At 38.5% G+C, this 13,952-nt stretch overlaps 1 protein-coding gene across 1 annotated transcript in view; it reads left to right on the top strand.

The window, feature by feature from the left end:
- otog (otogelin) overlaps positions 1-13,952 on the top strand; it is a 74,442-nt gene that overhangs the window by 15,252 nt on the left and 45,238 nt on the right. Inside the window, exons 12-17 of the mRNA XM_038267966.1 lie at positions 2,048-2,193; positions 6,539-6,671; positions 8,274-8,451; positions 10,498-10,622; positions 12,713-12,925; positions 13,021-13,186. Of these exons, the coding sequence (XP_038123894.1) occupies positions 2,048-2,193; positions 6,539-6,671; positions 8,274-8,451; positions 10,498-10,622; positions 12,713-12,925; positions 13,021-13,186 (961 nt within the window). The remainder of the gene's footprint in view (positions 1-2,047; positions 2,194-6,538; positions 6,672-8,273; positions 8,452-10,497; positions 10,623-12,712; positions 12,926-13,020; positions 13,187-13,952) is intronic.

Here is a 13,952-nt window from a genome sequence, read left to right as displayed (position 1 = left end):
CATGTGATTACAGAGATTAGGATCCACATGTATAGGATTAGACAAGAAAAACTGTTTTTCATAGTCTGTATAGAAATATATCTCTTGTAATGGTCTTCTACTCCTGATTGAGGACATTTTTGATAGGGAGTAGAGCGTTGTACAGACAGATGAATACAAGCATCTTTTTATATTTAAAATACAAGATAAAGAAAAAAACAATCTCTTAAACCAGTGTTTTAGGATAAAGTAATATATCTCAAGGGAGCAGGTACATAGGAACTCACATTTTAGTTTTAATTTCACAAAACCCTGGAAAAAAGGGCTCAAATGGAGAGCACATTAAAAGGCATTGTACTTGGTCCATACATGTAATAATAGTCCTTTAGTGAGAGGCCAGCCAAAATCTAAAAGATATTTATTTTAAGAGGTAAATTTCTGTATGTCGAAATACACATCTTTCAGAGTGAGTAAAAAAAACAAAAAAACAAAAACAAAAAACAAATACCAATAGGTGTACAAATATTAAGAAAAATTATAATAAATTATAATTAGGTCTCTAGCTAAAACTTCAGCAATTTTTAAGGAGAAATGACAGAACTAAACTAACCTGAAATCCTCATTAGAGATTAACAATGTATTTGTGTTATTACCAAAGGTATCAATGCTATAAATTTGCAATTTTGAACATATTGGAAAGGGTTCTGCAAGTGATATTGTGCTAATATCAATAACTGATGTTTATTTCCATCTTTTGCTATTTGTGCAACAAAGGAAAGGGGTTGGGTCATGTGTTATTTGGTTGGGTTATGACGGGTAATTTTCCTTCATGAAGTCGTACAGGTAAGGAAATATATATAAAACTGGTAAATAATGGTCATCAGCCTTCACAGCTATACTAATGTCAGCCAAAAATTTTCAGTTTCAATTTTTTTTGTTTCTTCTTCTAAGATCATAAAGAGCAAAACTAGAGCCACTTTAGTGCATGAAATTGATTACAATGGTGATTCCCAGCTTTTATGAGGCACAGAGGGACAGGAGGTCCAACGCACTATTTCTTTTCAGATAGGAAAACAGAGAAAGTAATAAAGTATATAAAAAGGTTTTAACTTGTGAGTAACAGAGCCTTCCGCTGGACTAAAGGTGAGATATGTCAGGTTTGTGTGTTTCAACAATGCTGAATATAATAGGATTCTGGCTAATTTGACAGAGAAATCCAAAAGATATTCTGATTAAAAGTTTACAATAATTATGTTTGAAATATTCTTATGGAGCAGAAATAAGTTTAAACCAAAACACAAGCAAAACATTACACAGTTTTTAGATCTATAGTCAGATACATCATCACTTGTCTCAAAGTGAAATTTCACTGCAAATCTAAATATGAATTAATTGAGTCAAATTTTTGCTTTCTCTTGCAAATGTAGGACTTTATATTGTGAATCAATAAAAAAAAATTTCTTTGAGATGTGGAGATTCAAGTACTAGATTTGGGAAAATGCATCAGAGGCAAAACATTTAATTGACTGCTTAATCTTTCATTCAGATGTCAAACATTGTATTTAATAACGATGCACCTGCGGAAGGTTTTAAGTCAGTAACAATCAGTAACTTAATACCAACTGTTACCAAACCTGAAACATTCAGAGAACAAGAATGAAACAGACAGGTTGGAAAGTTGTCTTCATGTCAAATAATGCCTTCAAGCTAGAAAGTAAGTAACAGATGTTCACAAAATATTGAATCTCAGTTATCAATGCAAAGTCAATTACAGTCCAATAAAAGAAGTTTTCCACCTTAAAAAGTTCTGTCTATATTTACTGTTTTTCTGGTTTAAATGTTTCTGATCATTAATGGGAATTATCAGCCAAAGATAACATGAATGAATGCATAAGGCTTTTTCTATTGATGATTAAATATATAAAAGAAAATAATTCAAACCAACTCTGTATTCACCAATATAATCCAATCCTCTCCTACATGCTAAACCTGCATAGCTGTACAGATGCAAAATTGAGAATTTAGTCGAAAAAACCAAACAAAAACAATTTGTTGTTTTGCTTTACAGGCGAATGCTCGGTGACGGGCGATATGTATTTTCAGTCATTTGATGGCCGGATCTTCAGCTTCCCTGCGACATGTCAGTACGTCCTCGCCAAAAGTCGTAACTCAGGAAAATTTACCGTCACCATCCAGAACGCCCCCTGTGGAGCCGTGAGTTGCCTCTAACATGTTTATTTTTCTTTCAGTCTTTTATTGTGGCTTCTGGAGTCAAACTGTTCTGTTGGCTCGGATTGCAGTTTTAGCCAATTTGTCTGTCATGTAGATCATATCAAAATTTAAGTGGCCAGTGATTCCTGCTGAGTTGAAGGGTTTTTTGTTGGAGAAATGCGCTGCAACTGCAGGAGCAGACAATGAACAAGAAAAGTGACAGAAGAGAAGGGCTTCTTCTCCTTTTCTGCCATCCCTCAGTTTCCCAGCAGACAGAGACGGAGGGGGCGAATGGAGGTGAGGGGGGTGAGATATAAGATGTCCCACTCATCAGAGCAGAGGCCCCAGACCTCTAACAGCCAACTGAGCTGGATTACCTTATCTGGCCCGACTGACAGAGCTGTGGATGGCTTTGTAGTAAGAGGGAGAGTGAGGGGGCAGAGAGAAGATTATGCAGGAGAAATGGGATCTGAATGATGGGAAGAGAAGGAAAAATTAGGGAGGTTTGTGCTGAAAACCTTCGCTCTTGGAGCTGTGCCACTTATGAAAGAAACGATTCATCGAGGCAGATTGTTAGCTGTCAGCGATACAGGCTGCCTCACTCCTGAAAACATAATAATTTGCACAAACTGTCACAGATTCTATTTATCTTGATCTGTTTTCTGCTTCACGCCACTAATGCAGAAAGATTATAACTTACAACATATGATTAGATATGAAATATTAAGGATAGTTAAAAAAAAAATCGAACACATTTTTTTAACTTGAGAGGATTCTGCAACCTCTACGATAGATTGGGGTACACCCTGGACACCTGCTTGTCACCTGTAGACAGCTAGAGATAGGCACCAGCAACCATCACGACCTGAGCTGAGAGAAAGCTTGTAAATGGATGGACGGGTGCGGCAACCTTTTAGATGCTACAGGTTAATCATCTTCCTCTTTAAGCAGAATTGTTAACCCTTTTCCGTCTAGCACTTCTTTTTTTGGAGCATAAGTACTGTTAGCTGTATTTTCATAATTCATGTGTGTGCTTGTTCAACCCTAATATTATCTACTTGTTACATGTTAAGGTTAATGTTTTCCCAAGAACTTTATTTAATTCAAATAGTTCTTCTGTCAGGATAAAAAGTAATAATTTTCCTTATGTATGTAAAAAAAGATTTGGGAATCAAATGGGAGCATACTGACAGAGTGCATTATTCTTAACAGATAGCTCTGTCACTGTACTGTGTGTTGTCCTGGATCTAAGAATACTGTTTAATATATTGATATGGTGGAGCCAGTGAAGTCTCCTCATGAACAAAACAGTGGCGGTTTCTCATTGAATGCTAGGGAGACTAAGCCTCTTGTCAGGACTCAGAACGTTGAACCCAGAATTCCGGCAGGCAGACTGAAATGATTTATAAAAGTGTTTATTGACTGTCAGCGGGTCAGCATCTAGGACTAAATAGCCGGAACCTCTGTAGAGTGGAAAACACAGGTTAGTGACCACGTAACTCTGACAGAGGACAGTAACGAGCGTGTGAGTCACTAACCTAATTATAAAGTATAAAGGTGGAATCTAGCCGTATGATTTTCCACAGCACGTGGCGGACGCTACACAGAAAGTTCCAGGAGACAAAACCAAGAGGGCTGCAGAGCCAACTGATGAGCAGAAGACAGCAGATGAGGAAGAGCAGGAGTTTACAGAACGAGAAGCCAAAGCTGGAGTCGATGAGGTAGCAGAAGTCCAGGCCAGAAGATCAGAGATCAGAAGAGGTACTATAGGGAAATCCAAGCCAGAGTGGAATGAACCAGTAATCCAGTCATCAGTGCCAAGATCAGGACACCTCTGCTGTAAATTAAATAAAGTAAATGGTGAAATACACATTTGTGAACTCCATAAATTGAGTAATTTAACTGCAATAGATATACACTAAAAGATGCTTGATTTCCCGAGTATGTTGCACATTAATTAGCTGTTGAGCCAGCTACTGGATGCAATCTGCCTTCTGCTCTGAAGAACCAGGACACTACCTGTTAGTATCTTGGAGAAATCTCCATTAAGGATTGAGCCTATTGAGGCAAGTAGCAAGAAGGAAGGCCCTAATTGGATAACATGCAAAAATACATCCCTTGCAGTGAGGCTAGCCTCTTAGGAGGTCTATGGAGCAGGGGCGGGTCATGAAGCTTGCTGCTCGATGCTGATTGGCAAAGGATTTTTGACTCACAGTGGACAGAGAGCAAGGAGGTTTTTCTCATGAGACTCAGATGAGAGAGGAAAAAGTGATACTTTAGTAAGAATTTTGTTGAACAATTTTTACCGTTGCAGTGATGTGTTTTAAGTTTTTTTTAATACATTACATTACGTTTGGATTTCATTAACACATTAAGCCTCTCTTGTTTCAGGGAGCAGGTGCTGCCACTGGTACAAAACATGTGGATGATGTAATGATGTCAGCTTTGATGATGTGGCAGGGCGTGACACTGGAAATTTATAAAATGCTTCTTTAACTGGTATGATGGGCTGGCTTTCTGAAGAAGCGAGCCCGTTTGTAAGCGCCGCCATCTGTAACCCGAGCCATTTCTCTCGTCTGAGTAAGATTACAACTTCTGTCAAAAAATATGTTGTCTTGTCTCATGGTTATTTAATACATAAACCTTATGAAGTGTTATTTAAAGTGTTCCGAGTGATCTCTTCTCAGGAAAGAATTTGAGAGAGAAATCTTAAAATGTAAACATAGAGCTTTCCCTTTCATTTCTGCGCTTTAGTTTGATACACTTGATAAAAATTAACTCCTGTACTCAAGGCAGGAATTTGACTATTTTACTCTTTGCTTGTAAAAAGCTTCTTCAGTTTTCCCATTCGATACGAACACATGTAGTCAGTGGCGATCTAATTCCTACCAAATTAAAACATCCCTGCCCACTGATTGTGTCACCAACATGTAATGATGTTTGTTGATCCTCATGGTGTTTTTTTGGCTTCGCTGCTTCTCGAATTGATGGCATCCCTAGCTGGCCTGAAAGTCATTTTAAGATGAATTTTTTATTGTGCCATACTGTTCACTATTAGATGATTGCTTGAACAAAGCTCTGTTAGATGTTTAAGGTTTGGAGTAATTCTTAGAACCTAAATGTTGTAAACTTATTCAAAAGTTTATCCCTGACCTGTCAAGAATGTTGTCAATAGATTATATTTGGGGGTATAAAGATAAACGGTCCTAACTATAAATGCAAGGCAAAGTTTTCAAATGATTTGAAAAAAGCTTTTTTAACATAATATTTTCGAAATTATGCAAACATTTTTCATGATGTTTTTATAAAATCCTAAAATAAAAAGAGTTTGTTGCCATGTTGTGAACTATTACAGGCAAGTTAAATAGGTGTCAATACTTTCGCAAGGCACGTGTCTAGAAGGTGGTTCTATTTCTGCTGTACTACAGCCTGATACTAGTTTCCAGCTTTCACTGGGGTTTGACCTTATGATTCTGAACAGTGTTGTGCTGATACAACTTTTTTGGCCCGATACTGATACTCGATACCTGTGAAGTATTGACCAATACCATATCGATACCCCTAATACAAAGTGAATCCAGCAGAACTTTTTATTGCCTACCTGAAATGGGTGACAATAGTTAAATAAATGGTAATGGTGGCCTATTTGTCGGTACTCGCCGTTACCGATACTACCATTTCAGTGCTGGATCGGGCCCTTCCCCGATACTGGTTTCAGTATCGGTTCAACACTTATTTTGAATTGTGCTGATTTTCATAGCTGGTTATATAAATGAAAACATGTGCAGCCGGATCTCCATGGAATCCAAATAAGGAGCCTTAAAATGTGTGGGCAAAAACAAAAAAATATCAAATGCAATAAGTTGCCATGTTGTGGTTGCCTTGTCTAGAGGTTGAATAGGATCTTGATTAAAAAACTCGATGAAATTATGGTTTATATTCTTGAAACTTGAAGTTGTATTTGAATACAACTGTATAAATGCACTGGCAGATCATTGCACTGATTTTGAGTTGAAATAATGTTCTAACTGTATCTGCTCTCGCTTGTTCTATCAGTCTAAAAACATGATCAATAAGACTTTTCGACTTGATCTAAGACTGTAAGACATGGTTAGATTGACACATTTTTTGCAATGCAGAAAAAATTAAATGTATATTTATCGTTTGTAACTGCCTTAGTATTTCTCTTTTAATTCCTAATGATGATTCTGTGGCCTACTTTTACTTGCATATTTCTGTCTAAACATTTTCCCTTGTATTAGCAAAAAACTCCAAGCCTGAGTTTTGCATTTTATGTTTCTGGAATTGCTTCTGTGTGGGAAAATAGTCCATTTTGTCATGTTTGCAGAATTTAGACGGGGCCTGCATCCAATCAGTGAACCTGGTCATTAACGAGGATCCAAGGACAGAGATCACTCTGAGTCACATCGGCGAGGTCTTCATGGCTGGGCAGTACCGTATCTCACTGCCCTATTCTGACGGTACTGTCTCTCATCCTTTATCGCTGACCAGCATTGTTCCCATCTTGGAATCTTCTTCTTTCAGCACTCTGTGGGACATGCTAGACACAGATTGAATGACAGCTGTGTATTGAATTAATATTTACCTAATAGGATGCTGCTTAGAATTAGCATTGTGGGGCAGAAAGTGGTGTCCCTCTGAGTGTTGCTCTTATTACATGTCAACGTCTTCATGTCCACATCAATAGTCCTTTGTGTGTTTTTATGTGAAACTGTGTGAGGATCATTTGATACTTTGTACTCAAATGAATAAAATAACCATTTATACTTTATGTTCTGGGGCAGGATCTTGATGATAATCTTATTGCACTAATTTGTTCAAAGCTTCGTCTTTGTATCAAAAATTATAAATCCATTTGATGGGAATTATTTTTCTTTTTACATGTTTATTAATAAAGATCAACAATAAATGTCATATACTGAAATCTAATTCAATACTGTTTATTTGTATTGCTCAACATTTCTCCAAATATCAACTAAAAATGCTGGTGAAGATTCTCAGTCATCCAGGTCAAAGTCATACCAAAAAAGTTCAAAAAGTTCAAAAACAAACCACTGGTGTCTTTTTTCCCTATTTTGAAGACGTTTCACTTCCCATTCAGGAAGCTTTATCCATTCAAAATGTCTGAATTAGCATTGAATCCTAAGTTTTATATAGAGTAGCCCAACAAAGCACCAAAAAGTTGTTTTTTAACTTTTTTGAATCAACTCATGATCCTATCCAGAACAAACAGATCCATTTCATCCATAAAGATTCCTATTTTACCCAAAGCCTTTAATAAAAATCTAATCTTTTTCAAACATTTCAATGTAAACATAAACAAATTCAGTTGATTAGATCAAAACAAAACTCCAAATTTGCACTTTAATGTATGTAAGGAAAGGGAATAATCTATCTAGCTAAGTCTAGATGTTACATTTCATCCATGACTTTGCAGCAATCTCTCATTGTGAGCAAACACATTGCAACAGTGGAAAGGAACCTTTACATTTTAATGTAAAGGTGGAATATCCAGAAGATTCACGCTGACTTGTACTGCCATTTTTTATGATTCAAAGGGAATTGAGACTAAAGGGAGAAAAAAAAAACTAGAGATTTAATGGGAACAAATTAATCAGCTGTAATCAAGGTTGCTGCATGAGCAAGGACTTTGGTTTCAGTTTGCTCATGATAATTGCATATTTAAAAAAAATTAGGACAATAATTTTTTTCTGTAAATTTGCATATAAGCAAGTTGTTTTCAAATAGTTGTTGGCATGGTTGACTTGGTGACAATAAGCAACTGATTAAATTAAGAAGTACAGTAATAGGACAGTTGACTTTAGATTGACTTATGATTGATACATTACATTACAGCTTAAAGGTATCAATATATCAGTGGGTTTATTAGGGTAAAAGAAAAACTAAGTACTGATTAATGAGTTTTTAATGGCAAATAGAAATACAGAATCTCAGCAACAGAACAGTCTCAAAATATATGATCCTAAGTTGTTGAGATTTTTCTGAGTTTTGTTCATGAGATTTAAAAAAGTCTAAAAGTCTTCCTCGACCTTCTCTCACAGACTTCTTCCACATCCAGGAGCTGTCATCCATGTTCCTCCAGGTTCGGACAGGGTTTGGCCTGCATCTGCAGTACAGCTGGACAGAGTTTCGTCTCTACTTACAGGCTGACGAGACGTGGAAAGACAACATGGTGGGGCTTTGCGGCACTTTCAACGGCAACAGTCAAGATGACTTTCTGTAAGTGTGCGTTTGGTGGTCCTGACCCCTCTTGCGCCTTCCTTTAACCCCTCCCTCCTCCTTTCTAACGATTAAGAGCAACTCCTGTTACAGGTGAAGGGAGACAGGTGAAGTGCTTTTCCCCTCTGTAATGCACACGACTTGGGGCGGCCCCGCATCAAAAGACTCGCTCTCTGATCAGTTTTTTTAGGCCAACCAGATGAGCGCCCAACTGGACATGCCACTTCAACAAGGAATTTACTGTTAGTGGTAAAGGGGCTCCACTGTGCTGCCATAATGGCCGGATGTTGTAAATGGATATATACATCACTGCTGGTAGATGAAGCTGGTGGTTGCTTGCTGCTATAGTAAACCAGATGTCTGTTATACACTTTTTACCCATCCAAGGTCCTCTGCCATCTTCTCACATTCAACAAACTCTTGTTTATACCTAGTTAAAAAAATATACACCTCTGGTGTCTGAATAAAATACACCACCTGCTTTCTACTAATCTAATTTTAAAGAGAAATAAAATATAGAAATGGGACTAATATGTTAATCAGTTGTGAAGGCCCTGGTGGCACCCAGGTGGCATCAGAGTTGGGTTTAAGTAAATGCCTCATGTTAAAATCTATTACTGATGGGAATTAGCCCTGTTGTTGTTGTTTGTTTTTTAGACATTTGGATAATCTTGAGGTGAATGAAAAGAGGATATGTTAGGATGACAAAACTATATTTTGTATATGAACAGATTCTGAATATAGGCGAGAGGCATCATACTGAAATCATTTTGTTTCAAGGATGCTGACATCAGTAAGGTGTGTCTCAGCTTCCCATTTTGTAGCTATTAACAAGCTTATCTGTTCTAGATTGACTAGTAGAATGGATTCTTATTGCTGTGTTCTGCAATGCCTTTGGCTTTTAAAGGTATTCCAAATATTTTAGATCTCCTTTTTGAATGGCCCTTGTAGAAGCTTTATATTAGTGTCTGTTTTCCATCAGAAACTTGATTTGAATTGATGTGTTTTGGGGGCAGTGTTAGTTTTCAGCGAAGTTTCAACTATCTAGCTGTTAAAGCAAGAATATATAGTTTGAAGGTAGTGAATTAGTGTTTGAGACCCACGCTGTAAATCCTCACATTCAAAGATACAAAGATTGTTGTTGTGGTGAACGAAATGCTGCTCAGCCTGACTTTATCCTGAAAGGAAGTTGTCTGTTAATCTGAGCTGTATTACATTGTTTTTAATTACAACTTCTTTTTTTTTACGACTGTTACGCTATCTCTCAATTCTAATGCAAAACTAACCGCATAGTAAACTATTCAACATATTCTCATTATCAGTTCGTATGAAATCGTACGAAAAGTTATGCACACTATTTCGTACGTTTTGGACGTTTTTCCTCAAAAAACCACATCAGTGCGTATGCGCTGGCAGACAGAAAAAAAAAGCAGATACACGGACGGACGTAAAACTGGGAAAAACAGTGCAATCATCAGTTATTCATGTCTCTAACTACGTTGCTTGCTGTTTTATATCTTAGGGTTAGGGTCAGGGTTAGGGCTAATTGTAATTTATATTCTATATTCGTGAATGGTGCAACTGATGCGCATGAGCATACGATGAAAAAACCGTCCAAAACGTACGAAATTATGGTGCGTAACTTTTCGTACGATTTCATACGAACTCATAATGAGAATACACTGAACTATTAGAGGTCTTCCAATATATTGCAGGCTGTAGTCTTGTTGGTTCCTGGGTTTGCTTTAGAAGGTCATAACCTACTGTATTTATATTCACATAAGGAAAACATTTTTCTATTTATTTTGCTAAGGATTTTCTTAGAATGTATGATGGTTTGAAAATTTATCCAAAAGACTTCTAAGTGCTCTGAGTATTGATTCATGAGTACGGTCATTTAAATTGTTGTATGTCTTCCAAAAAAACCAAAAACAACAAAAACTAGTTAGTGAAAGATTGTGGTACCATTGGATCACCAACACATGACAGTTTTGTTTTAAGGTTTGACCATACAGTATCTCATGATGCCTCCTGGTTTCTCTGTAGATCTCCATCAGGAATGATTGAAAGCTCGCCTCATCTTTTTGGAAATTCCTGGAAGGTGTCATCAGCCTGTTCAATGAGCCTGAGTACACCTCAGATAGACCCCTGTGACACTCACCAACAGGCTGGTTTGTTTTTTTCTCTTTTTTTTCTCTTATTGTTTCTTTTGAGCAACTGGGCTTTTTGTTAAATATAGAATTCCATATTTCTATTTTGACCCTTTCATTGTGTTATAAAGACAAATAAAATATAGACTTCAGACAGTATTGAGAATGTGATGCTTGATCAATATTTTTTCGTCAGTGGCATAGCAGATTTTCTAAATTCTTCTTTTTATTGAGTTTTTATGTTTGCTTATGTCCCCATACACAACTTGTTATGGTCTTCAATAATAGACATTCTCCAAATAATTACTGTACATTGGAGTATTTTATTTTTGAAAAGGTTAATTTGCATGAACATTTGAAAATCCTCTTAATCTGTTGCCATGAAAAAGTCACATGATTATTTTTAATAGTTCAATGATAGAGGTTGTTAAAACAGTTAACATTACTGAAAATGCAACACTTGAGTTTATTTGCTCCAAGTAGAAGTCTTACCTCATATCCTCTATTTTTCCTCTCCATTTTCCTCATAATCCTACCTGCTGTCTTCCTTTTTATCCGCGACCGGTTCATGCCCTGGGCCTTCTTCGGAGAAGAAGGCCCAGGGCATGAAGGAGGCATCCAGGGAGCATCCAAAAAATATGTCTGAGCCACCTAGGCTGACTCCTCTCCATGTGGAGGAGCTCTACTCCAAGACTCTCCTAAATAGCTGAGCTCCTCACACTATCTCTAAGGGAGTGCCTAACCACCCTGTGGAGAAAGTTTATTTCTGGCATTAGTATCAGGGATCTTGTTCTTTAGGTCATGATCCAGATTTCATCACAATAGATGAGGGTAGGAATGTAGATTGACCTAAAATTTGAGAGCTTTGCCTTTTCACTCAGCTCTCTCTTCATCACAACAGACCGGTGCAGCCCCCACATTATGGTAGTAGCCACACCGATCCGTCTATCAATCTGCTGGTCCATTCTCTCCTCACTTGTGGACAGGACCCCAAGATACTTGGAACTCCTCCCCTTGAATTAGGAACTCTCCCCCAACCTGAGGAGGATTACCCACATTTTTCCTGTCCAGAACCATGGTCTTGGAGAAGCTGATTCTCATTCTGGCTGCTTCAAACCAGGCGGCAAACCCCGGCAGTGCATTCTAAAGGTCTTTGCAGGGGGGATCCAGCAACACCACATCATCTGCAAATAGCAGGAATGAGATCTGCTGGTTCCCAAACCAGAACCCTTGTGGCCCCTTTGCTGCACCTAAAAACCTTGTCCAAAAAGGTTATGAACAGGACCAGTGACAGAGGGCAGCCCTGTCAAAGTCCAACATGTACCAGGAACAATTCCGACTTATTGTCGACAATACAGACCAAACTCTTGCTCTGCTCTCACAGAGACTGGTCGCACAGAGAACTCTTGGAGTGCCATCAGGGAAACGGTTTAATGCCTTCTCCAGGTCTGCAAAACGCAAATTCCTTAGCATCCTTGAGCAACCTACAGAGGATGTCGAGCTGGTCCACTGTTCCATGATAAGGACAAAAATCTCACTGCTCCTCCTATAGCCAAGGTTTGAGAATCAGCTGGACTCTCCTTTATAACACTCTGGCATATGCCTTCCTGGGAAGACAGAGAGGTGTGATCTGTAGCTATTCCCGTATAGTTGAAACACCCCCTCCCGTTCCTCCTCTTATGCAGAGTCGCATCTCAGTACAGGGGCCTTATTCCTGACCTCCACGCGATGCTGAAGTCAGCAACGACAGCCCAACAACACTCAGAGTCTTCTGCATTTTCCAAAGCATGCAATCCTGGCCACAATCCAACCCTGGCTGTTTCTCAGATATTCTCACTTCTGATACTCTACCTCATCTTGTGTATTACTTTGGATAATTGACACAAAAGAAACATAAACCCATCCACCTTGAATGCTTCTAAAGTACTTCTTTCAGCTTCATGATTCTAACTAGTTCAGTGTCTTCTTCTTCCATTCTTCCCTTTTAATTCACTCAGTTACATGCAGTAATAACTCAACTGTACATATGTTTTTGACCTTAAATCTTGTTCCTGAGAGACTTGCATTAGTGAAAAACTTAACATTGTCCCTGTGTTTTCACCAATGCCCAGTGACCTACGCCTCAGAAATGTGTGACATTCTTAATCAAGATCTATTCTCCGCCTGTCACGAATACCTCAGCCCGACACCTTTCTACCAGCAATGCCGAGCAGACACCTGTCAGTGTGGGACGCCCTGCCTATGTTCCGCTTTGGCTCACTATGCCCGGCATTGTCGGAGATTCTCTGTTATTATCGACTTTCGATCACACATATCGGACTGCGGTGAGAATCCAGCCAAGATATCATGTCTCTTTTTTGATGTTTTCACTTTACAGCAACACATTAGCGTTGTATTAAAAACCTTTTTTTTCTCCCAGCTGTCACTTGTCCTACCACAATGCAGTACGGCACCTGTGTGTCCTCCTGCCAGCGGCGCTGCTCCTCCCTCTCTGTCCCGCAGCACTGTGGGGAGTACTGTGAGGAGGGCTGTGTCTGCCCCCAGGGGTCCTTTTACAACCACCAAACTCACACCTGTGTGCACAAGTAAGACCTTACACCAAAGTTTCTGTCTGATCTCTTTTATTGTTTGATCATCTTTTCAAAAGACATTATCGTTTTGATGTTCACTCAGGAGTAAGTTGGAGTCTTTGCCTTTTCGTTGCATATTTGAGCAGCTCTAGCCTTATTTGCAGTTAGTTTTTTTATTTTTTCGTGCAGATAGATGTTCACCTGGAAACAGTCCACCACACAAATCCTCTCAGAGTGATATTTGTATCTGCTCTGAATCTGGGGTCAGTTGTTAAGTGAAAATCCTTGTAGAGCTTGAGGAACCCCATAGTTGTCCTCTTCCTTTCAGTGTGCTCCGCCTCCACCCTTGAAGACTCACAGCTTAATTCCTCTTAAATGTCCCAGGTTTTTACATCCCAGTGCAACACGGTGCCTTACTTACCATGTGATAGAGTTACATCTAGGAATTCACCCTGAAACCCCCTTTTCATTACCAGTCGGGCTGTGGACGACACAGATATTTGATAACCAGTGAGAAAGACTTTGCAGTGGAGAGGCTGATGTGAGGTGCTGGCCTATATTGCTTTTAGCTTGATACAGTTAAACACAGGATACAGCACCTATAAGTATTTGTTTTGTCCTTTGAAAATTGTATCAAACCTTGTTTCTTTTCTAAGCACTTTTCCTTGATGTATCAAAAACCTCCAGCTCTCATCTCTTCGATCTTCCCAATACCAACTTATATTTAATTTGCTCTTTGGTGTAACACAAAGCCCAATTTAACATAGTTATTCAAAATGTA

This window comes from Cyprinodon tularosa, unplaced genomic scaffold (genome assembly GCF_016077235.1).
Source record: "Cyprinodon tularosa strain WSP-4 unplaced genomic scaffold, ASM1607723v1 ctg100, whole genome shotgun sequence".
In the NCBI taxonomy this organism is placed as follows: Eukaryota; Metazoa; Chordata; class Actinopteri; order Cyprinodontiformes; family Cyprinodontidae; genus Cyprinodon; species Cyprinodon tularosa.
The sequence above is the reverse complement of the archived record's forward strand: the minus strand, read 5'-3'. Positions and strand labels throughout refer to the sequence as shown.